Genomic DNA, 27,362 nt, shown 5'->3' on the forward strand with positions numbered 1-27,362 from the left:
GGTTGCGGCTCGGTGAAGTTGGAGTGTGAAACGTGAGTGGGCAGTTCGTTAAATATAAAACACTAGTTTTATGAAAACAAGCTAAGTTATTCAGAGCCCAGAAGGTTTAAATGTTATATTGAATACATATGTTAAAAAAAATCTTCTTTTACGTAATGATTAGCAGAACAAGTAATGTAGATTTTAATAATAAATTAGATATTGAGATTAATTCGTTTTAATTATGTAATAATGTCAGTAAAGTTGATTGGAAACTGAATCTTGATGATCAACAAGAATTCGTTCCTGGATTTTGTAACAGATTTACTGGAGTAGTGTTTTTGCTCTGATAAAATGGGAGGAAAAACATTTATTTTCGATGATATGTCTTTCGGTGATATACTTGTCATATAATTTTGCTTTTGCCCTGTGTATAGACGGTTGTGTACTACTCGTTTAGAATATTTTGGAATGGCAATGGATGACTGTCTGATTGGAAATGAAATCGAATTATCCTCAGCCGTGAGTCCGAGTCTTCTCTGGTGTGTTAGTAAAGTTTGTGTTTTGTGTAGGTAATGTGTGTGCTGAGCTGAAGCAATAAAACGAAAGGACGGCCTAACATAAGTTTTGCATATGACTGTGTCATGACGGCTATGTTAAAGGTAAATATGTTTTTCCAATAAAGGCCTAATAAAAATTTCCATCTAACTGAATTTATCTGTATCCCGTTAAGTTACTATCTGTTTATAATGTAATTTACATGGCTTAGCTATTTAGATGAATTATATAATTTTTATTGTTAATTATTTTGGGAACAACGCTAACAAGAAAGGAAGTATGTTGGTCGAATGAGTAATTTTATAACAAATAATTCCGATGCGGCTAAGCTCTGGTCATCCTAACTGGCAGAAACAAGATAATTTACACAATACAAAGCATTTATCACACCGTTTTGTCAATAAACGTAGTGAACTGCTTCTCAAGAGTGCTTATTCAGACTACAGAAAAATTAAGCCAACAAAAAGTTTGCTCAAATTCTTTTTCTGTCCTTTTATGTTTCTACAGAATTGATAATAGATGTAAAGCCAAGTGTATAATGGTAGCTGATAAATAGACTATTAACATATAAGATAAGAAATATAGGATAGTAGCCAAGCTAGATTAAATGTGATGCAGTTACACGTTTTAAGTATGAGGTTAATTGCCACAGTTAGCCATAAACTGTTGAACATGATACATTGAGTAGATCAGCTCGCACCAACATAGTCGGATGGTGACTGCTGCATTTCAATCCTCGCTTTATATCAAGTGTGTCCAACGCTGTTATCAGGTTTACATGTATTGTATGAAAAATTACTGATCCTTGTCAACATCTGTTACAAACATCATTAAATATTCCCATAAACAAATACATGTATGTTTGATTTCATTCATCTGTTTATCAGACATTTAAACAAACAGACAACAGCAGGAACAGCTATAGGTCAGCAGTGATATGGGCTGCAGTGTAATAAGCAGGAAACCACGCAAATCGAATCAGCAATATTTCTGACTAATTAATCTACCGACATATTCAAAACCAAAATGTTGAACCGAATTACGTTATAGGTATTATCTGGAGACCACTACTTATTTTTTAAAGTTTTTCTTACCGGTGAACTAAAAAAACACTAGTGTGAAGCTGCCAATGGATTCCACCAATGAGTTACCCCTCACTACACACACCATATTTCATAGTCAGTTCCCACTACTTAACAAAGCTAGAGAAGAAAATGACAGACGGTCATTGAAACCTAAACTATAAACTTGCAAATCAAGTTCTCTAAATAAAAACAATCTATGGGATGAAACATTACATAACTAAACATAAATTTAGGTACTTTCTGATTAAACAGAGGCCACCAATAATAAACAGGATTTATGAACTTTGGTTGGGCAGTTGAAACACTATATGGCAATTATAAGGGTTAAAGGCTGGCCTGGCAAATCACGAATTTGACGTTATCAACATATTCTGCTCAACCTCCTGAACAAAAATATATATAGTTTTAGGGGGTGCAAATGACGGTATCAATTTACAATAACGTGACCATGGAAAGGTATGTTCATTTTTTTGGCCTGAAAACTACAATTTTTCCTGAAAACAATAGTGAAGAAAAGATTCGTCGGCAACAAAAATCAAAGAAGTTATGATTTTTTTAAATCCTCTGAAAACTCTGTTTTTGACAGTACCTCTGGCAATACTATCCATATTTGACAGTTTGGTATTACTCCGCGGCTCTCTCAAATAAAGAAGGGACGCCATTTTGAACTATTTTGTTCCTCTGTGTCTATTCTTAACCTCCTAGTTCAGTAGTGGTAGTGGCACACCTTTGTGTTGGATGTTCATTAAGGTAAGTGATAAGTTACTGAATGATGCTGACTAGTACATTAATCCTGTCAACGATGCCTGCCCTCTGCGCAGTGCTGCGCACTGCTTGCTCTTTTAGAAAAAAACTCGAGCTTGCAAAAGTCGAATCCCAGATCACGTGATGTCCCTGTTCCTTAACGCAATAATGCCCGAAAGGCATCAATATAATACAATAATATACTTTCCCCCCAGTTTATATGCACCTGTGATAATAATACTTGGCTATAAATGCCCAACCCATGAAAAAAGTCCATTTTCCATGGTCACGCTATTGTAAATAAATACGCAAATGACAAATAACATGGTTTTAGGGGGTATATTCATAACTAGTTAAGTTTCTAATGTTTTAGTGTTCTGTTAATGTGCTGTGTCTTTATAATCTGCAGCCGGGACTGATAGCTTATCTGTTATCTGATTGCTCCGGGGCAAAAGTCAGTGCTTCACAAGATATCGTGTTCTGTAGGTTGGATCAAGTGAGTGCGTGACAATCATGGATCAACCATCCACTAGTTCGACCAATTGTAGAGAATTGTGTGTGTCGGAGTGTTTTGTTGGGCATGTTAAGAGTTTATGTTTTGACTGAAACGAAATTATTTCCTTTTTAATAGAACATGGAATTTTTAATAATGAGTGTGTTTGTTCATCGTGCGGTTGCTTATTGTTTTTAAACTGGGAGACTTTGATGTTTCGTTGCGATAGAAAAATCGAAAAAGTAGTAAAAAAAAAGTTTTAAATGTTGTAATTTTTTAAAATCGGCCTGGGCAGGTTCCTTTTTTGAAAGAACATGCTTAGACATAGAGACATATTTTGGTTTGATGACCACGTTGCTCCACTTAAAGCCATAGAGACAACGCTATAATTCGTTGGAGTTTGGCGTTTCTGCACATTCTGTGGTGAACTGGTATTCTTTCTGCCGTAAAGTGTATTTCCATCACATTTCAACATTGTCGAATGAAATTGGCGGTCCTCTGACAGTCGTTGAAATTGATGAGGCTAAATTTGGAAGGAGAAAGTACAATCGCAGCAGAAGAATTCAGGGACAGTGGGTTTTTAGGGGAATCGGAAGGCAAAGCAGAGATTCCTTCCTTGTTCCTGTTGAACAACGCGATAGGGACACCCTGCTTCACGCAATTAAAGAATGAGTTCTGCCAGGTACAACAATTGTTTGTGACTGTTGGAAGGCGTACAACTGCCTCGGTGACGAGGGATTCAGGCACTTCTCCTTGAATCATTCAATTAATTTTATTGACCCTGATACCGGTGCACATACAAACACCATTGAGGGACACTGGTGTGAACATCCCTCGTTATGGTGTCCGGGGTGACCATTTTGTCGATACCTGTCAGAATTCCTTTTCAAGGCCAAATATCCGCACCTACATACCAGGCTCCACCATTTTTTTTGTGCTGCCGCTCAGCTCTATCCGCCAACACTCTAATGGTAAGTGTTCTCTGTTATGTCCATTTATATATTTATATTAGGGTTTTTTATGATTTATTAAGTTTTTTATACTTTCATTAATTGCCTTTGCATTATATTTCAATTTATATTCCTGATCAGCCTCTCTAGATTTTGTATTTTACTGATGGGTACTATCTCGAGGGATGTTTTCTTTCGTTGACACCTTCAGTGCTGCCGCAGCCCGCGCTGATGGCCGGAGACACTCGTCTCACTCGATAACAACTAATTAATTTGTAGCTTGAAATTAAGAAAGACATTGTTCATTTGAATAAAATTTCTGCTCATTTCAGTATTATTTTTCATTTAGGTTTGCAAAGATGGCATCGCATCTGATAACGTCATTACGAGGTTGAATCACGGTCACAAAAGGTCATGTGACGCCCCACGTCGATGTACAACATGGAAATATTGCTCTGCGTGTAAACAGTTGTTCCATATTTTTATATTCTAGAACTTTGTTATTTCTCATTTCCACCCCGTTAAACCTTGTATTGTTTTGTTATATAGGATGATTCCAATAAATTAACAACGCAAAACCCGTATTTTGCTGCTCCGGCCGTTACTTTCACAATTACCCACAATTTAAATTAACTGTTGGGTTGGTTTGGGTTAGGGGTTGGTTAAGCTAGCCTAGGATAAGTGTTATGTAGGTTTGGTGTTATATTATGATAGGTGTTAGGAATTAGGATAGGTGTTAGGTTAGGGGCTAGGTGATAGGATAGAGGTTAGGTGATAGGTTTGAGGTTAGGTGATAGGTTAGAGGTTAGGGGTTATGATTTAGGTTAGGGGTTACGTTTTAGGTTAGGGGTTAGGTGATAGTGGTAGGGGGCAGGGGTTAGGTGATGGGTTAGGTTAGGTTAGTATACCTAAACCTATTCGCTTAATCACATTAGCCGCAGCGTGCTTTGAATAGGTGGCCTCTCTTTAATCAGAAAGTACCTAAATTTATTGTTTATAATCACACTGTCAGAAACTGGAACAAAATTAAACCATGAAAGTCACAACATCACCACTGGCTATTTTCACTGGCAGGTTTGAAGATCATAACAAAGATTTACAGATTGCACGTAGACAGACTGAATTTTACCCTTTCCTAAAAAATACAAAACGGCTCTATACATCCATATATCATGTGAATGTAGGTAATATAAGATACATTGTACAATGTTTCTTAACCGAATCACAGGTAGCCTACAGTCTGCTTTCCAGTTGTAAGCTGCTGTTGGTGCAAGAGGAATGATAGAATGATTGTATGCTAGCATTGTTATTTAGCACGACACTTCATATTAACTATTAACCAAGAGGGTGTTATTGAAAGCTTGCAAATATCATAGAAAGAGATTGAATATGTGTGCATGGTGGTCGCGGTGTAGACCTAACATTGGCCCTCATTAGTAACTGAAATAAACCTCTGGAGTCTTAAGCTTTTTGAATATTCACCACTGAAATTCACTTATGGCGTCAAAACCTTTCAGATTTTCAGTCATGATTTCAGACAACAAGACATCTTGTCCAGTAATCCTAACCATTTGAAATCAGGGATATGGTCTTAGATTTTTCAAATGTTAAGTCCAAGTTGTATTCAGTGTAAGAATGGCCAGGATCTAAAAACCTTTGATCAACTAAATACAGACTTATGTCTTTTAAAATAGACATGAAATAGCCCAACTAGCCATAAATCTTGTTATTTTGGCACCACAGTCATCAATAAAAGCAGTAAGGTGCTTTATTGAGGACATAGTTGCTATGCATATTTTAATGGGAGCTTCTAGAGCCCTCTCCCTCATGGTACATGAACATTATAGAATAGTTTTAACGTTAATTGAATACATTAAGCCTTGTAGTGTTGTAAGCATGAGGGCTGACCCTCATATTTTCAGATATGGCATGTAATGGTACATGTTTTCTAATTATTTTATAATAACTCAATAGTACACTTACTTTCATGTTTTTCTAGTTCATACATGTTCATTATTAACAAAACATATCATTTTAAAAATTACTTAAATAGTAAATAAAATGTATAAATTTACTGTATTGCTAAATAGAAAATAGTTTGTACTTAGGCAAACAAAATAATAGAAAAATATTTATACGATTTTTCTATTGCATAGAAAAAATAATTTATTTACATTGTTAAATATAGTTGAAATTTTTCATAATAATTAATTGTCAGATCAATTATATGAGGCTTTAAAGATTAACAGGGTGGCCACCGGACCGGGAATAAGCCGGGAATTTTTCTGAGAACCGGAAAAATTTCAAAAATAATCCGTCAATTTTTTCCGTCTCCTAGAACTTAATATTGACAGCTTCTTAAATCAAGAACTGATTAATCACGAAATCGTATTTTACGCGACGCTTGTGAAATTATGAATGAAGATCGACATATGTTCGTGAGCTACATCTGATGCCAGTTGATCTAAGGTTACCTCCATTAGTGTAGTGAGTTTATCTTGGTTAGTTCTAGTCATGTGCTGTGGCAAGTCTCCTCCCACCCTTAAATACGTAACAATGCATTGGACAATAAAAATCGGCCAACCGATTGTTTCTGACTTCGGCACTAAACGAGTGGTATGCTTTAAGCGGTAACGTGGTAGAGCAACAGTAACCGTGATACAAACAGGTTTTTTGTATTTAAGTATTATTCAGTCGTGACCGAGGCCTCGGTTGGTCTATGAACACTCCTTACACACACTCCCATCGTCATCAAATTACAGTTGGTTACAAGAACTGGAGAATAGTGTCGGTTATTAAAATTTCAATTATAAACATTTCCGAGACATCACAGCCATGTGTGAACAGACTTTATCTTAACTCCTGGAACAACCAGCGATACAACTGTAGCAAGTACTTGCGACAGTTCTCGTGAGTAAAATTGCTTATCTTGTTCACATTATGCGATAATAGTCGTGTAAATTCTCTCGCAACTTTACTTGCCAGTGTATACGCAACTTAATGTTGTTGCTAGTAGACAAACGGCAGACAGTCAGCCAGTCGAATCATCCACGCTCATCAGTATTCGTCGTCAGAGCGACATTGGTTGGACGACGGCTGGAAATCTTGTCAGTTCTCCAGTTAACTTTTTACCGGAACAACTTCTACGCACACGTGACGATCATTCGGACGATTCAAACTAAATAGTCCAATGTACATGAGGTTCTTTATGTCTTGCTGTTTCGTAGTCCTTGACTGTAATCTAACTGACTAACTGGCTGAGTCTGCACTGTCTATTCGTGGACAAAAACGATCGGCAGTACTCAAATTACCGATTGGTGAGACATGTTTTTGTAGTTCTTTGTGTATAAAACTATTTAGAAATATATAGCAACAGAATAACGTAATTTATAAATAATATTATAACTGAAGTTCGTTTTTACTGTGTCTATATTTTTCAACGCTAGCGGGTCTGCTGGTTCTATGCACGGACTTTAGCTCCTCTATTACTTAAAAATGAAAAATGACTTGGAATTTTAAATATATCCATTTCCCTGCATCTCTGCAAATTCCTTTGAAGTAACGTGGTATTCTTGGGGTTCCCCTCCCCTACACAAGATAAATTAATTAAGTAGAGTTCAGATGAAAGTATTTATTTGTTGATTGTACTGAACTGACCTTATGTACTGGTGAAATCATTGTCTCGTACCGAAAGTTTGTCCACCGCTAGACCGCTGACCCGCAATACTGGGCTGCAGTCAGCCCCACCGTAGCGCTGTGTTGGTATTTATTTGTTATCTTTGTATTTCCGAATTGGATACATATATTTTCTAAACATTACAGAAAGGAAAGTTATTAGGTATACACAATGTTATGTTGACACATCAAAAGACAGAGATAAAAACTAAGGAGCTTAAAATAGGTGATAGCAATAAATCGTCACCGAATTTCTCACATACTGCTTGCAACGATATGCTAGAGCACTGCAGCTTTGTGGAATTTCTTGCAAATACTGCTACTGACGATAAGACGTCACCGCTGCACTTGGCGTAAGGGTTAAATACACTACTACAGTTGTCTATTTCGTTTGAAAATAGACTAGATAATCGTAAATTTTCGACAGAGAAAACCGGGAATTTGAAAAGAGGTTTTGAGTGACCACCCTGGTTAAGATTGTTGGTCTACAGTTGCCTAAGATAATACTATACAGTACTCTTATTACAGGTCAAGACAGGATGAGACGGTGATTTTTGTAGATCAAAATTACTAGGCCTAACTTTAACAGTGTCTGGATTTTCTTTTGAACATTTCTTAGCTTTAGTATAGCAGACAACTAAACAAGTTATACACAATATTGATAACATTATAAAGCAGTATTCCACAAAAATGAAAATTACACCATTACGTTAAGTGGCAAACAGATGTAACTGAACCTGCATCCTTCTGTTACTAATCAATATCCTTTATAAAGTACTTGTTTATCTAAATCATGCTAGATAGTAGCAAATGTGGAGTAGATCACTAACATTTTATGGTCACAATATGGATGAAAGTTTTCACTACTTTTGCACTAGTTTTTATTAAAATATTTTACTTTTGTCACTTACAAAAGTTTTTGCATCATGAAAGTAATTCATATCTTCTAAGAAAAATAGATTTATTCATCCAATTAATCCAATGGGTAAAATTCTTCAAAATAGACTCCTCCTGCATCATTACACGTACATAGATTTTTCTGCAACACCTGGAAAGCACTCTGGAACTCCTCAATGGGAATGCCTCCTAGGAACCTTGTATTGTGAGGGTGAATGTTCTCCATCAACTTCCAGTGCCTCCCCTTCAGCTCTTTCTTCAGTCAGGAGAAGAAAAAATTCACACAGAGCCAATTGATGGCTGGGGCACAACGGGGGCCTTTTTATGGGTCTGGTGGGTAATGACGAATGCTGTGTGGCTCGGGGCATTGCCATAGTGGAGGATGAAGACGTTTTGATTTCAAGACTGACATGTGAGACCCAGCGTTTCAGTCTCTTGAATAACTTCAGGTAAAATACTGCATTGTCCTTGCGGTACTAACTAAAAATGGGCAATTGCTTTGATGTCAAAGAAGACAATCTGCGTTGTTTTGATGCGAGATTTGCTTGTCCATCCTTTTTTTTTGTTTGGGAGAAGATTGTGTGTGTGCCACCTTCTGAACTGAGATCTCGAAATGCATCCTTCCTCAAACATCTCTTGAAGTATTTGATACATTTCCATTGCATTCTTCCCAAAACGCACACAAAATTTGATCGTGTACCACTGTTCCAGTGAGCGCTCCATTGCGCCGTGACACAATTGAAAAACAGACATTGTGTAAGAACACATCCTACCACTCCTACTGCTTGGAAGGAACTGATACTGGACGCGTTTAGAAGGGCACCAGTATGATAAGCGACAACCAACACAATCGGATTAAGGTTATCGAATGATTTGAATCATCTATATTCATGACCACCCAAAAGACTGAAAGCAAAATGTCGAACAAATAACGTAATAGATATTTCAAAGAACAATAAAGTTTAAATATTAATATAATTTATATAATTACAACAAAATATAACATTTACTTACTTTATATATTTTCAAGGATAAACGTGACTGCTTATGAAACTAAGATGATACGTTTGTCACTGTTTAAGCTGCCATTAGTCAATAACGAAACACATGATTTTAATTTTGAATTTATTTCCAAGCACGATCCTATTTTGAACTAATTTTGAGTGATAATGTCGAACTGAATTAAGTTTTAGGTTTTTAAAATCGTATTATAGTAAAGCTATACTTTTATATGTAAAATAAATGTATTTGTTTCAGTTTACATAAAATAACAAAACTTTATCTAAACGACATTTGAGCAGTGTAATACTGACAATTTACAATTTTAGCCAACCTAAAAGTGTATTTCTGCAGGTACTGATGCTGTCAAAAGTACATTCATTAATAAAAAAGTAATAGTTTGTTTGATTTCAACTAAAATAGTACACGATTTTTCATTTGATTCATAATACCAAATTTATAATGTTCAAAACAAGTCTTCTCAAGATCGTTTTAGATACTTTGTGTTTGTTCTTACTTTTCCACTAGCTAAACACTATTTGATTTCCACCTTTAATTCTAGTTTTCATCTCGTCAATAAATAGCTAGACGATTTGGATTTAAAGGAGCAAGGTCATTATCTTGTAACCATTTAGAACATTGCTCAGTATTTATAAAAACATTTTGAGCCAATATCTGCATATTCATCACCATTGTTCTTGTTATTGTCAATAGCCTTCTCCTACATAAACGAAATAACAATAGCTGGTAATGACGTTACTAGCAACAGCTGGTAATGACGTCACTAGTCTAAACAAAGAAAGCTGGCAATGATTATTTATGAATATCTATAGGTCAAATGTTGTATTCGATAGTATCGATATTTAAAATCAATAATCATAATCCGATTGTGTTGGTGGCTGCTTATTATACTATAGCCGAATCCCTACCACACTAATCCACCAGTCTGAGTGCGCTGTGATAAATAGTCGTGTCACAATAAAATCATTTACATTACTTTCATAATGCATTCTGTACATCTCATTATTTCATTAATTGACAGTAGCCATTGACATTAATAATTGAAATAAAGTTCAGGTCCTTACAGTATTAGAAATCATTCATTTATATTTCCTTATAACAAAGATAACATAATATAATTTATATCAATTTTTGAAAATAAAGATTTGATCATCAATAGTCAAAAACTCTCTGTAACGGTTGTATTAATGGAATTTTATCTGTGAACTTTTTATATATTGTTTTCCAGGATAAAGGGCAGTTGATGTTTGAAGACAAATGGCCTTCCATGAGGCCAATCATACTAAAATTGCTCCAACAAGAACCAGTTACACAAAATGAGTGGCAAGATCTCTTTTATTCTGTCCATTTGGTTTGTCTTTGGGATGAAAAAGGCCCACCAAAGGTCAAAGATGCTCTTAGAGATGATATTATGGACTTCATTCAGAGAGCTCAAACGGTAAGGACATCATAAAGCTGTTTGTAATGTATTATATTTGTACTCTCCAGTCTTACTAAATTAGAGACTGTGTTTAAATAATACTGACTCTCAAATCAAATTTCCATTTTGAATTCTACAGTATTACATATCCAATAGAGAAGAATATACTCTAAATTTGTCTTTGTAGACATCCCAAATTTATTTATTTACCTTTAAATTTTTTTGGGAATGATGCGAAAAGATCATGTTTTAATGGATGATCAGCAGTGAAGAAGGTCAAAACATTTTTTAACATAACAAATAGTTATTAATATAAAACAAACACTCCGAAAACTGGAGTGCCTGTTTGTTTTATATTAATAACTAATTTCCAATAAGAAGAGAGCTTCAAGAATGTATTAAAAATAGTTTTTGTTACAAATTCATAACTTTTAGTTTTTTAATCAGAAATGAGTCTATTTAACATCTACTTCTTCGTTATAAAGTAGGCTTTGAAGTAAATTTTGTTTTGTTTTACCTGCTAATGAATGAGTAAAAAGATAAAAAAAATAAATATTGGGTTAAAAATAGTGAATATATATATAATAAAAAATGTATGTGTATATTTTTAAGTTTTATCTATTATATTAAATAATTCAACGTTGCTTTATAGCATTTTATATACCAGGTGTGGTAAAAATATGTGGTGAATTAATTTTTATACCTTCAACTGCTGAAGCTACATCCATATGATTTAATTTTCCTAGTAGCATGATTTGTTGAGACAGACAGCTACAAGTTTCAACAGCTGGAGCTTGTCAGTCGACTAGTGATCATGTTTATCGTGTCTGTCACGCATCATGGTTTTCAAACAACGTATTAACATTAAGTTCTAAGTTGCCAAAGAAGCTCATGAAATTTTAAAATTTGTGTATGGTGATAATGTGGTAACTTTGACGACTGTATACAAGTGGTATGACCGATTTAACAGTGTTCGGGACACCCTTTAACCTCAAAAACAGATGACAATGTACAAAAAGTAGAAACAATGGTTTCTTCAAACAAACGAATGACCATTCGAGAGCTATCAGAAGATCTTAACATCTCGTACGGTTCCATTCAAGGTTCCATTTTAACTGATAATTAGCAAATGAGACGAGTGAATGCAAAATTTGTTCCTAGACTTTTGAGTGATGAACAGGAGGAAAATTGTGTGCTCATCTTCCCACAGTTGAATGATTGTCTTTAAGCAGATCCGGACTTCATAGCCAAAATTGTACCTGGAGATAAAATTTGGGTCTATAGATATGACCTTGAGACCAAATTGCAGAGTTCCTAGTGGAGAACTAGATTATCTCCCCGTTATAAAAAGGCATGTCAGTCAAAATTGAACATTAAGGTCATGCTCATTGTTATTTTGATATTGAGGGCATAGTGGGATCAGAGTTCGTTTTAAGGGGAACAACTGTGAACTCTGAATTTTAAATGGGCGTACTGCAAAAACAAAACGTCATACGAAGAAAGTGACCCGAAAAATGGGTGAATTGCATTCTTCTTCATCACGTTATGTGACATGTCACATCTCGCTTCTCATTCGCGAGTTTTTGGCTGAAAAAATGTTCCTGTCTGTCTGTGCACATTTGCCATCCTACTTCTGACTCTTCTCAAAATTTAAAACTGCTTAAGGGAAACCTGACATTGAGAAGGCCGTGACAGAGTAGCTAAAAGCCGTTCCGAAAGAAGCCTTTCAGAAATGTTTCCAGTCTTGCATTAAACATTGGAATAAGTGCATTGCCAGCCAAGATAGTACCTTGAAGGAGATTAAATCGATTTCGGTGTAAGTTTATTACTTTTTGAAATAAAAAATTCACCATATTATTTTTATCGCTGCTCGTATAATCATAGACAAAATTATGAAACTAATAACTAATTTATTATGGATGAAACTAATTTGTAGTTCCTAACTTTAATATAAGTGAAGTAATGTGAGTTTATGAAAAAGTTTCATTACTCGTAGGTTATTAGCTATTAGCACTTACATAATACTGTTCTTTTTGATCAGAAATTAATATATCTCATATAGTTCTACTTCTTTATTATAAAGCTTTCAGATAAAATTACCTTTTTTTACCAGAAAATACTTAAAAAAAAAAAATTAAATAGTAAGAGTATATTTTTAAAATTTGATATATTTTTGAGAGTTAGCAAAGCCTATAACTCAGAGTGACATATTACAAGAGTGAATAGGGCTATAAACTTGAAATCTTTTGTTAATTTTTAGTTTTAGTAGCCAAAGTGACACGAGTTGACTAATCAGTTAGTATCTAAATAAAAAAAAATAGCTGAAGTCTGTATTATTTGACATGTATACAGTGAAAGTTATTATATTTAGAACCACTTAGTAGTTTGAAGTGAACTTATTTCTTATATCCTTCTGTATACCTTTAGCACCTGCCTGGATTGAGTCAGTTTGTAAAACGGTTTTTTCAATCTAATTTAGTGTCAGAACGATGACCTCTGTAATAAAGGCTAATCTAACACAGTACTGGAATTTGTGGTATTTTTGTTTCAGAGAGTATTATCTCACCAAGAAGATCAAGCTCTTCTGAAAGCATACATTGCAGAATGGCGGAAGTTCTTTACCCAATGTAACTATTTACCAACTCCATTTCGCCAGCTCGAAACTTCTTTACAAGGAAAAAGCATGCCATCTGTCAAGCCACCTGAAAGTATTGTTAGGAAGGTAAATATCTCTTAATTGGTGTGTTTATTTTAAACCTAATTTTTAATTTGAATAACTTTAGGTACTCATTCAACTTTCAGTAGTACGGCCTTCCATTTAGTTTTGAACAAAATGAATAAGTGGGAATTTTTTGTCCCTCCAACTCGAAAGCTTTGTTGCAAGTTACAGAAAGCTTTTCTGTAAAGCTTTTGTTGCAAACAATATCCTGACATATCTGCTATTACAGATAAGAAAAGTGCCAAAATTCTCTTTTGGTGTTGCCTTGTCATTGCACTTGTGACATGGATTTATCCTTGTTGAAGTTGTTGGTGAGACCTATGTCTTTGAACAAGTTGCTTGTCTACTGAAATATCCAACAAAACTCCCTACCTGTAAAACTGCTTGTTCTATGTCTGTGTGGTATACTCTTAATTTTTCAAAGGCCACATTTCTATTCACTCATTTCTTTTACTAAGTTGTTGAGTTCCAGGTCTAAAAATAATTCTGTGTGAATTTTAAATATTATTCTTGCTGACAGTTTGTATTATTATTATTATTACTGTACTAAATTTATAATTTTGTTTAAGACATTGGTAGTAAGCAAACTTTAAATGAGAAAATGGGTTATAAAACAACACATTGCTTTTAATAATGAAATAAAAACTTTTTGTTATAAAACAATTTGATACAAGTGGATCCACTAAAAAATCGTGGATGTTGGTGATTGACAGAATGGCCATCCGACCCGGGAAATTGGGAATTTAACGTACCAGGAATAAGCTGGAAATCTTCCTTTAGAGCTGGGAAAATCTCAATCACAATATTTGTCTCACAAAAACTGATGAAATGAAGAAATAATATGACAGCTCCTTGAATTAGGACCTGATAAATCTTGAAACATTGTATTTTACGAGACGTGTTCCATAAGCTGTGAAATAAGATTGAAAAATGTTCGCAGCCCCACATGGTTGGTCAAGGTTGCTTTGACTGTGTATTTTATCTTGGTTCTTCCTCTAGGGGTGGCCTATAGTACAGACCTCATGGACCTTTTGCGCATCCAGGATGTGTATCATGAGGCCAATTAGTTTATGGTTTCAGCTGTTCAACAAACCGCCAAAAACAACTGATTTTTGGCGGTTTTTACCTGGGGAAATTTACCACTCTTGTCCAGACTATCAAAGATGGCGTAGAGCTTCCTTGCTATTACAGGAGTCAAGAGTAGGTGTTTAGCAGTTTCCTCCTGCTCGTCACACATTCTACAGAGCAGATCTTCTCAGAGAATGCTGACTCTTTGAAGATGCTTCCTCAGGTGATGTCTTGTAATCAGACTCATAACCCAAGAAGACACTGATCTACTTAATGAGAGAAGGTCAGACGCCAACCTGGGGAAAGGTGACTGTAGGACCATTCTGCTCATTCTCAGACTCGGATGCAGCCTCTACTTTCTCTCATGTTCAGCGTAAACCCACTACGAAACAGCCCTAAAGGATTTACACCTAGAAATACCAAAGAACGATTGAGGTCTTGTCAAGTTGGACGCTTAGCCTAAGTTGACCAGTGCATCAGCTCTTTCGTTCCCAGAGATCCCAGCATGACCAGAACCCAACAAACATTTATCTTGGTTAGTTCTATCCCTGTGTCACAGCAAGATTCCCAAATGCGTAACAATCCATTGAACAAAACTTGGCCAACCGATAAATTCAGGCCTCTGCCACTATAAGAGCGATAAGCAGTAAACTGGCAGAGTTGGTAGTAGTAGTGATACAAGAAGTGTTTTAAGTTTTATTCAATGATCAAAATGGAGTCTCCGGAAGAAGTTGTCCAATTCTTATTCTTGAGTGAAAATAATGTTTTGATGACGTGTTAGATCGCACAGGCTTAAAATGTATAATGGTCATGTCAAATTCGGTTATATGCCAATAAACTCTAGCTATTTTTTTAGGGTTTTTTGTCCTTAAAACAGTGTACTACATTATTCTACATTGGTTAATGATTACTAAGAACAAATTATGATGTTTAAAGATAATGGACGTTGCAACTGGTCAGGTGTCTATCTGATTTCAATAAAGGAACTAGATCACCCGATGAGCTGCGCTAGCGTCTGCCTTCCAGTTCAATCCAGTATCCAATAACAGGGATTACTTCGTCATGGTGATTCCTAGTAATTGTTTTGAGCTGTATGAAGTAACTAAATCCAAAAGTGATTGTATTCGGTTGCTGGAAAACATTAATATTATTCCTTTACAACAACAATGCGAGAATGACTATGACATGGTGCTAAGGGTAACGTGCCAGTGGCTATCTTCATTTTACCCCCATAAAAACAAACACTTATGAGTTTATTTCCACAAGTCTCTTGAGACTTAATTCTCAAGGATTAAGAAATACATTATTAATTGCTTAATTGCTTTGTTAAAGGTTTTCTGTGAATTTTGTTTCAGCTGATGTTAGATAGTTGGAATCAAAGCATATTCTATGATATTAAAAAAAGATTACAAGATTCAGCTATGAAGTTAGTCCATGCTGAGAGAAATGGAGAAGCTTTTGATTCTCAACTAGTTATAGGAGTACGGGAATCCTATGGTAAGTACAGACGTCTTCAATAGTATGACTGATTAGCGTCATATAAAAATGTTATTACAGGATAAAACGTGGCTGCATCTTGTTTGTAATAAGTAAAGTAGCTTACATTGCAACACATTATGAAGGTTTCTTATTATACAATATATTTACATCAAGAGAGCACATTTCTTTGTAAATTACCTCAATATATTAGAAATTGAAACATTTTGAAAAATAAAAAAAAACTTTGCAGTAAATGTCAAAATTAAAGCTTGACTGAAATTGTCTAATATTAATAGTAGATAAAAGTTTTAGTCAAGAGGAAGTCATGTCATTTCAGTATTTTCTATTTAGTGTAGAATATAAAAATGAATCATATTATTGGTAAGGATTGAAAAAGTACAGTTAGTGTCATATCTCAAGTGCGTTCTGGTGGCTATAAATAAGTTATAAATCATGGCTTGTCAAATAATATAGACAGACAGGCTTGACCTCAAACTACTAAAAAATAATTAGAGTTGTATAAATAAATGCATGTCTTTTTTGTTAAGTTTCAACTGTTACTGTTAAATGACAACAAACTTTGACACAACCCTGAAGTATGACTTTGGTGTTGGGAGCAACGAAGAAGAAAATTGTACACATTAGTTGTAAGGTGCACCAATAAAAACCCAAAAATCTATACCAGTCCCTATTTTTCCATTTTTACAAGTTTTGGTAATAATAATGATTATTATAAAACTTTATTAAGTAGACAAGCATTGATATTTTACAGGGTGTCTTTTTGTGTACAGTAAATCTTTGTTCCAATACGGATGATAAACTACAAATCTACAGAGAAAATTTCGAAAAGGCTTACATTGAAGCTACAGAGTCCTTTTACAAAATGAAAGCCCCTCAGTATCTTCAAGCGAACGGAGTACAAAATTATATGAAATATGCTGATGCGAAACTGAGAGAAGAGGAGATAAGGGCACAGAAGTACTTGGAACCCTGCAGTGGATCAGTTCAAGTGGTGAGATAACATATTCTGTCTCTTCCAGCATGACAATCTGTTCTTAATGTAAACAGTTACCTTTAACTGCACTCTTTTTTAACACAGGAAGGAGCATAAATTCTATTTTTCAGGTGTTATATTTTAAAACCAAACAGTATCGCACAATTCAAAGCTTGTCAAAAGTGTTACTTGGTGTCTGAGGCTTTCTATTGAATAAATCACTCAACTTTGATCACTGAGCAACTATCGGTTTTGATAATTTTAGAAAAGAGAGTGATAAAACAGACTGTTAACACGACTTGTTAACTTACCTTTAAATTTTACAGTATTTACAACAAAACAAGGACTAAAATATTTATTGAATAGACCTTTGACCTTTTTATATGGATATATGTCATACATGGCATTTTCTTAGTTATGTTTATGATAAACATTTGATTTTGTATTACTAACTAATTTTGGGACAGATCATGAACACAGCTGCCTAAATAACCTCAAAAAATTAAAATAAATGTATTAAACAAATGAAAGGAGATAAATACATTCAAATTTATTAAAATTTGTGTTTACTTGGTAGAACACATTTTTTATACCATGTCCACAAAGTAAGATATGCCATAAAATATGCACTGTTAATTATTTTCCAAATCTCCTTTTTCTATCTGTAACCATTGAAATAAATTTGCTGTGTTTCTTACAGTGATGGGGGAGATCACCATGCCAATAGGTCTCTGTTGTTTGTTCGCTCACATGACTCATCACTACTGTAGTCAGTGTTTGCGTTTGTTCCAGTACTGAATTAATATAATAGTGCAGTGTCATTATTTTTGTAGTAATAAATTTAATGTACAAGTTTATTTCATTGTACAAAAGAGAAAACAGCATCATTAGATAACTTACTGTCTACTTTAAAAGCATATAATTTTACGTGCAGTGATAAAAAAGTACTTTTACTGTATTTAGGGGAGTTATATAAAGGAGCTATGAATTTAATCTGTTGTTAGTTTTTGGCTATAATCTCTTTTTTAGAACAAAAAAATTACAATAATTCTTTCTGTGTTACATATAGGCCTAACAAAAATAATATGTAAAATCATAAATTGTAGGAAATTTTACACTCTTGATTTTACTATAAAATTCTGCGTCAGCTTAAATGCCCTTGAAAATAGCAATATTCCAAAATCTAGAAAAAATCATGTTTTTTCTGTGTTCTTAAAACATTTTCATATTTGCTAACATACCTCAGAACTTTTCATTTAATTTACTATAAAGAGTTTATGTCAATGTTGTATATCTTTAACACATTCACTGTGGATGACAAAATTACTGGGGACAGAAAATGCGGGAATTTTGTTTGTTTTTTACTTACCCAAAACGAAGTCAGGATAGCCGAAAGGGTTGTCCAGGGTATCCCGGAAGCTTCGTTGGCCGGAACGGGTGACGCCATATCCGTGCCGAGTCTGCTCGTCATCCGCACCGGGTGCCGGTCTCTGTGTTGTATGTGCTCGCAGCGCACTAGGTTTCGGCACAAACACTCGCGAATTACACGTATATAGTACATCAATTACACGTATATATTACATATTGGTTTGAAAAATATACAACATAAAAAACAGTTAACACTCCCCCCTTCCCGAGTAAAAATTAAAAAAGCTATATACATCCCCACCCACCGCCAAAGACTAAAAACTACTTATTTGTCCTCATGATACTTATCAAAGCAACTGAGTTCACACAGACCTGGTTCGTCAGGGCACACTACACAATAGTACACTGTTTCCTTACGCTTGCCTTCTTGGTAGCAAACGCGGCACCTCTGGGTAACTGACTTGCCATTTCCTTTGCGCTTCGTTAGTTTGGAGCATGCAGTTGCCCGTCGATGTAATGAGCAGTGGGGCTTCCTTTGGAGGGAGCAGGTCTTCAAGAATACGAACTCGGAAGTCATACAGGGACAGTCTATCTGTGTTGTACAGATAAAAAGAATTTACTACAACAACCTGGAGAAATTGCATTTCATTGCGACTCATTGTCTTCATCAGATGAAAAATTATCATCAATAACTTTATCGTCTTCCTTCATTATGAGTACATACACTTACACAGTCAACAGACACTATAATACACTCACACAATATCGCAAAGCATACACAACAAACGAAAATGGCAAACCGGTGACGAATTGCATCAACTGACTCACCGAAACAGGCACACCTCACTATGAGTGTTACAGCCTTCCTGGACAACTGCTCAGCTCACACTGAGGCAATATGAAAGCAGCTGCCGTATGCCGAGCTCGCTCGTCCACCGCCCGGCGTGCCATTTTCGCCTGACGAGCATGCTCGTCACCCTCAGTGAATGTGTCAAACAATTCTATACATACATTTCATTAGTGTCTGATAAATATTTAATTGTAAATTAATGCATTTTAGTACAGGAATAATTTACATTTAATCAGTGTTAAATTGCTGTTTGTTACTATGTTTTTTAACCCCTAGATCAATAATTTTTATTGTAGTTTTTAATTCACATAGGCTAATCATATATAAAGTACAGGTTATTACATAATACATGTTATTTTCCCCAATAATAGTAATAACAAGTTTATGTAGCATCTAAATTGTAGGACTAAATATGTATTTAGTGACAAATTCCATTTACATATTTTTATTTATAATATTTTACATTTATTTTAAATAACAGTGTTTTAAATGATTGATTTCATTTTTCAGCTTACAGAGTGCTGTGTGAATGTCTTAGTGTCCACATTCAAATATACTATCTTATCAGAATGTGCAGGCATGATCAAGAACAATGAAACAGAACGTAAGTCAACCATATTAATTCAATTGCAAGTGAAGTAACGAAATTAAGAATTATTATTACAAATTTAAAAGTATTTTTCTATTTTTGAAATGATTTATAGTTATATTATTATTTGTCAGCCACACTCAAATTGGCAGCTTTCCTTGTAGGAGAGATTATATTCTCTATTTAAATCCTTAAGGCGTAGAGTGCTCTGCAAGTTGACATAATCCATCAGTCTTTCTTCAAGTTTTAACTTTCTATTGGCCCTTGAAATTTAATTGATCTTAAGAAAATGTATAAACGTAACTAAAACTCCTGTACTTAAATCAACATAGCAAATCCGGCAATAATCAACCAATCTATATTTTATTCTAATTTTTGTATTCAGTGCTTTATATATGTCAGTGCTTTGAAGGCGTTTCTTGATTAAGATTCCAAAATGTGTTAATGTTATATGCAAGACTTAAAGTATTGTTTTGTGTGTGCAGTACTACAATGTTTACTATTTCATCTAGTCTTAGTACAACCATTGTGGCAACAGAAAAAATAAGTGTAAATTTGTATAGCCTTTAATAAAGCTATAACCTTATATTTACATTTAACTAGATTATAAAGCTAATATAATTTGACTTTGATTAGTATGTTTTTGTTTGATGGTATTAATTCCCTATACATTGTCTTTCAAAAATCTAGTTGTTAATTTTATTTTTATTGTTTAAGAGTAATTTATTATCTTTTGGATCTTCTAGTATGTTATTTACTCAATCTTATGGTTAGTGCCATTAGTTACTTTGTTAGCCCATATTCATGATTTGGCACTACTTTAATGAGTGTCAGTTTGACCCCAAGCACAATTTTACTCGTGCTCTTAACTAGAAGAGTACGCCATAATAATTTAAATATTGTTTTAATATATTTGACCATTTCCCATCAGCTTTTTTTTATATGTGTTTTGGACTTCCAATGGCATGTTTAACAATGAGTAATTAATGTTCAAAATTGCATTTTAATAGTAAAGTGCCAAAAACCAGTACTTTTTTCATCCTTAAAGACACAAAACCTAGTTGTTCTCTATAAATAATTCGCTTTATATGTCTAAATACAAAAATAAACAAGCTAAATTTTAATGTAACTCCCGTAATTTTAGCTCTGTTAGTTAGTTTGTGGTTAACATTCAAACACGGGTATCTTTACTTTTTGATCTGAGAGTAGGCAGGCGTTTTTCATATGCTGGGCTCTTGCTGGTGGTTCAGTACTAAATGCTGAGATATATATATATATATATATATATATATATATATATATATATATATATATATACACACACAAACACAAGAAAAAAAGATATTGATTGACTGTTATAAAGGTGTTGATATTTCCTGATGATACAGGGCTGCAGTTGATGTTCAAGCTGATGGACCGAGTGCCGGAAGGTATTGCTCCCATGTTGAAAGATCTAGAGGAGCATATCGTCAGTGCAGGATTGGCAGACATGGTCGCAGCTGCTGACATTATTACTCAGGTTCAGTATATCAATATTGTTTTCCAAGTCATGAAACCTTAAAATTTGTATGAGATTGACCACAAATGGGTTTAAGTTCCCATGGTCTGGAGGTGAGTCGGTTTTGTTCATCTAATTTAGATTTTTTAAATCTTTTGTTCCTAGTTGGGAGAGGATGATAATAACAATAGAAGTCCGGTTATCTGAGTCGCGTCGCTGGGTTACCAAGGCAGTTTTTTAAATTTACATTTTAGAAAGGAAGTGTGTACAAAATTAAATTGAACAAAACTATGTCTGTTTTTTATGGAAATTAAATGAAATATTTCTTAATTTTTGAGGCAGAGTTTTTTTTATGAGTGGAAACGTGGAACACTGCGGTGCTGCGCCACACTTGACATTTCGGTGGCTGATGTTAGTTTGAGCAATAACTGAGGGTGATTATAACGCATGTATTAGTTATAGTTGGGTAATAAGTAACGTAATTAATTGTATACATGAACAATTTTTATTTATCAATATTAATTTTTTCTAATTTTGGATATATTATTGCAGTATTTGTGTTATCCGAGTTTTGCCGTATCTGAGGTAGTCTAAGTGGTTAATCGAGCCTGCTGTACTTGAATCTGGTCAATGAGAGTTGAACTGCACAATTTTTGGCAACATAAGCCGACACAGTCTTCTATAATACCTCTATTTTAGAAAGTTAAACTTTCTTTACTTAACCTTCCAATTGGCGGTCAACATATAATTCTGATCTGAGTCAATACTGTAGTGGCATTAGACATTATAATGCGACAATCATACATACTCTTCTTGTAGAATTAGCTAGGGTGTATTATTATTTATGTAGGGCATTAAGTAGAGGGATGTCGAAGTTTAGAAAAAAAAGGAATGCAAGAACTTTTTAAAATTTTATTAATATTGGTATGATTACAGTCCGCGGGAAACAGCTAGTACACTATATTATTGAAATGAAGAGTTCGAGAACTTTTTACCGAATTAGACTGTTTATAATAAGATTTTGCTGTATATAACATACTATAAAGATAATGCATTCAGAAATCCTACTAAAAGAGGAAATAAGCCTACAGATAAATTAATTTGTAACTACTCCTTCGGTAGGTTTTTCCACAGCAGTATAGCAGTGATCCAAAAAGTTTATTTTCCTATAACAAATATTTTGCTATAACAGTATATATAATGTAGAAAATAAAACTAACACTTACTTAAGTGTAAAAATTATACTAATAGTATACAAGGGCTATTCAGAAGGTAAGGAACATTTCCACGTACTCATGCTCGACACCTCAGTCAGCGTACAGCCGTATCAATGGAAATATCTCTGCACTGACCATATTTTTATATTCAAATTTGTAATGTTTGCTACCATCGATAATCTAACAAGTTGAGAAGTGCGGTCTGAGAATCATATTTTGTCGGCAAATACTTAAAACCAATAGGAATTCATCTGGAACTTGTGAGGTGTACGGTAGGGTGGGCTGAAAAAAAAAAATTATTTTTTTTTTCAAGTGCTATACCGCGGAAAACTTGCATATATACTTCATAAATAAAATGCAACTGGGAAAAAAATTATTTTTTTCAATATCACGGTAGCGCAATGCAATTAAAATAGTTCGTTTTTTGAAAAAAACTTGGATTTTTATAATTTTTTTCTCCGGTGTAAAAACTTTAAAATAATCAATCGCTATAGTGAAAAAACTGTATAATTTGACTTAGAAAACAGAAATACACAATGAACCAGTTAAAAAAACAATGTTTACGGTAGCGCAAACAGCTTTAAATAACGGATAATTACGCTAAAAGGCGCAGTTTACAACACTGCCGTCCTGCGACAGTTTACTCACAATGCCTTTTAATAAAAAGTTTTGTTTTAATTTATTTGTTGTTTAAAGTGTGGGGACTGCAAATTAATAATTCAAATTCCTTTTAACATAGTTTTATTAGCATCAACTTAATCATAGCATTACACATTTTTCATGAAAATTGTTATTGAAAATTCAAAAAGGAATTTTGATTTGTAGGATATATTTCATCACAAGTCCATAATCATTCTTGTTTAGGAAGTTTGAAGGCTGAATTGCTTTCAAAGCATGGCATAGCTGCTCTTGACTGTAGTGTAGTTCGGATGAGCCCATCTCTTGCTTCAAAACCAACTACTTTTTGTGAAGCGATGGTTACAAGTTTGATGCATCGTTCAAACCGCTTGCGTATGACAAGGAAATTTGTCGAATCTCCATTCAGCTGCGGTGTCCCCAGTCAAGATTTTTGCACGAATTTCTTCGTTGCTGATTCTTCTTAGTAATGGTGTGGTGGTGACAATGTGGTGGCAGTCCAGTCAATCAGTTCACTGTACTCTGTGGCTTGAAAATTTAATTTGGGTGGATGGAAAGCTCTAATTGACTTTCTTTTGGGTGCTGATGTCCTGGCCTTTATGATTCGTCTCAAACCCAATTCTCTTATGTGAGTTCTTTTATCTACTATCATACTTAACATCAAGTTTTCTGGGTGGGCAAAGTAAGCGTTTCCTTTCAATAACGGGGTCAATTACTTGAAGCAGATTTTCAGGCAGGAATCTTGAGGATTTTACAGTTTGAAATATGTGTTCTGGTCCATCAGTTAAGTACTTGCTTTTTTTGATATTGAACCAAACAGGCATGTATGACTTCAGAATAAAATGAACTACGATTTTATGTTCGTCTGATGGATATTCAATACACTCACATACAATCTTAGAATCCTGTTAGCCATTGTTAAGCCATCTTGGGTGAGAGAGTGGGCCAGGTTCACGGTGAGATAAATCTATAGGACAGATTCCCTGATTGTACAGCAGAACTTATGTCCAGTAAATACTGTTGGTCCTTGCTCAATATGCTTCGGTCAATATCTGGAATTTCACACTCCACACTAGCAAATTTCCACCAAGGGGAGTTTTTCGCAGTTATTGAGCTCTGTTCCGATAGGTCCTTTAAATGTTGTAGGCCCTGTAGTGTCTCCATCCAAAAAACTGGAACAAGTGTCGGAGTGGTAATTCGTTGAAGTGCAAGAGACAAACTGCCCACTGCATTGGCCTTTTCACTTTTTCTTCAATTGTTCGAATTACGCCCCCTTTCCACCCTGTATTTGTAACGGTGCCGTCACATCCAATGACGTCTAAATCATCAAGGGAAAGTCCAGTTTTTTTTTAAATAAGAAATTATACTGTCGGCAATGTTTTGAGCAGATCCAGAACAAGGTGTCACATGACCAACATATACAGATCCAGGTTCTTGAATGATAGAATAATGTTCTTCCTTAATCACTCTCCGAAAATGCTTTGAATTTACCTTTTCAATCACAATAGTGTCATCTTTCCTTCCATCAAAATACAATCCTTGAAATGTGTTGAGCTCAGCCTGATTCTGCACCTGCAGTTCTGTGCGGATAACCTTTTTCCCCCTTCGGATTTTATTTTTATCAATAACATTAGAATGTTCAGTTTCAGTTATAATACCAAAATCTTGCAAAAGGCTAGAAGCAATAGCAGCTGTTGCTCTATCAGAAAACTCCAAAAACGATCACTTGTTAGCGCAGTATTAGTCAATTTAACTCGCATCTGCCATGGTGTCTTTACAACAGGTTGAAACTCTTCATCGCTACTATCCTCATTTCTATTTATTTCAGTTTGAGTCAAAGTCTTCTATTTGTGTAGGTTCCATAGTTTTTGAGCACGATGGCTGTGACAAATGAGTCAACGTTCGACTGACATCTGCTGTACTCAGTGTTTTTTCTTTTTTGTCTTTGAATAATTTTTTTTTGACTCCTTTCACATCTACGTTACCAATTTTGCCTAAACTATGTTTTCTTTGAAGGTACAAAAACTTAAGTTCAATGACTGGTACTTTTTTTGACTTCTCACATGTACAAAAAAATCGATACCGGGACACTCACACAAGTCAACGGCCTTTCGGCAATTGCAATCTAATGTTATTGTGCATTTGCATGCGGAGATATCAAACAGTCGCAAAGACTTTAGCTTGAATTCTTCAACTTTTTTTTTGAACGAGTCTTTTTCCTTATCTCGTTTGTAGGACTTCATAAGACCTCTGTAACTGTTATTGTAGGCATTGATCATTTGAACAATTCTGTAAAAGGGAGACTGTTGGTATTGAGGATTTATCAAATAATTGCTTAACTTTCGGTGCAACAATATTAGAAATTTGTGAAAAAACTGTTGTTGTTTCAACAATTTGTTGTTGGTTTCCACAGCTAAATTGTTAATGTTCAAGAAAGAAGCACTTTAAAAACGTCTTCATAGGAAGGCAGTTTACTTACAGGTTGTTCCTTTGGGTAACCGAATATCGGGTCAATAAAACTCACTACTGCGTAATTTTCTTGGACAAAGCCATGACACTCAACACACACTCAACTAAGTAACACAAAAGAAGCTTTGACACTGACAAAAGCTGCCGAGTCACTGACGCGAGCTCACAAAATGGCGAAGCAAGCGTACACAACGCAAGGAATTGTGGGTTGGGTACGAGTGGTGGGGGACACGGTACAGTCACATACAAAACGAATCATTCCGCGCGGGACGGCAGTGTTGTAAACTGCGCCTTTTAGCGTAATTATCCGTTATTTTAAAGCTGTTTTGCGCTACCGTAAACATTGTTTTTTTTAACTGGTTCATTGTGATTTCTGTTTTCTAAGTCAAATTATACAGTTTTTTCACTATAGCGATTGATTATTTAAAGTTTTTACACCGGAGAAAAAAATTATAAAAATCCAAGTTTTTTTCAAAAAAACGAACTATTTTAATTGCATTGCGCTACCGTGATATTGAAAAAATAATTTTTTTCCCAGTTGCATTTTATTTATGAAGTATATATGCAAAGTTTTCCGCGGTATATAGCACTTGAAAAAAAAAAAATAATTTTTTTTTTTCAGCCCACCCTAGTGTACGGGAACAACATAATTACTGAAAGTACTGTTAGAAAGTAGTGTATTCAGTTTAAAAATGGGAAAACAAACGTTCAGGATCAATAGAAGTGTGGATACCCGAGCTATTTAACTGACGATCTGGTCTCCACAGTTGACGAAAAGGATCGTGAAACTTTGCCGGCACTTCGAAGATCATGACAACAGTGTTCTGGGACAGGCATGGTGTTCTTATTGAGTTTCTCAAGTGTGGTGCATCAATAAACTCTTGAGTGGTACTGCTAAACCTTGCAAACCCTCAGGAGAGCCTGAATTTGTATGGTGATTATGTAGAAAAGTAGTATTCTACTCCCTCTTCCACGCATATTTAATAAAATGTTTTTCTTTCACTTGGTTTTTCTTAATTCCAAACGTCCTTACTTTATGAATAGCCCTTGTACATTCTAAAGGAAAATGCAGTTACGGAAAATACAGGTAGTTGAATTATAACTGATTATATTTACTATTTGACTGTTTTGATATATTTTATTACTCTAAAACAGATGGATGACAAGCTATTAGATTCTATTGGGAACAACGGAAATTATGTTAAGGTTTTTCCATGAGTCCCCACTGCATATGTGTTAAGATGAACAATTATAACTCACAAAACTATACAGAATGTTTAGTGACATAGCAATAACATAACTGCGGATGTCACAAGACTCACTCTCGTATTATGGTCGGGGTTATTAGTCAAAGGGTTAAACAAACATGTTTGTTTCACACTGGACAGAGTACTACAAATAAATTATATACAAACTATTAACATATTTGTCAGAATTTCAAAAAGTAAATACAGTAGGTAGCACTTGGTTTGCTGAAATAACTGTTGTCGGTCATAAAAAGCAATCATTTATGTATAAAATGTTAATTTCCAAAATCAGTGTATACTTACACTACTACTCGATTGTGGAGGTAAAAGGTCACCTTTTTATGGTTCTTCTACTTTCGATTTAGAACATGTAGTGCTTTTCAGTTTGAGTTTACATTTTTTGTTTA

At 34.6% G+C, this 27,362-nt stretch overlaps 1 protein-coding gene across 1 annotated transcript in view; it reads left to right on the plus strand.

Annotated features, from left to right (window-relative positions):
* Positions 1-428: 428 nt before the first annotated feature.
* Positions 429-27,362, plus strand: part of LOC124360289 (cullin-5) — a 50,264-nt gene continuing 23,330 nt past the window's right edge. Inside the window, exons 1-7 of the mRNA XM_046813791.1 lie at positions 429-641; positions 10,630-10,839; positions 13,373-13,543; positions 15,964-16,105; positions 16,879-17,099; positions 19,810-19,903; positions 21,277-21,407. Coding sequence (XP_046669747.1) covers positions 624-641; positions 10,630-10,839; positions 13,373-13,543; positions 15,964-16,105; positions 16,879-17,099; positions 19,810-19,903; positions 21,277-21,407 — 987 coding nt within the window. The 5' untranslated portion in view covers positions 429-623. The remainder of the gene's footprint in view (positions 642-10,629; positions 10,840-13,372; positions 13,544-15,963; positions 16,106-16,878; positions 17,100-19,809; positions 19,904-21,276; positions 21,408-27,362) is intronic.

Source organism: Homalodisca vitripennis, chromosome 4 (genome assembly GCF_021130785.1).
Source record: "Homalodisca vitripennis isolate AUS2020 chromosome 4, UT_GWSS_2.1, whole genome shotgun sequence".
NCBI lineage: Eukaryota > Metazoa > Arthropoda > Insecta > Hemiptera > Cicadellidae > Homalodisca > Homalodisca vitripennis.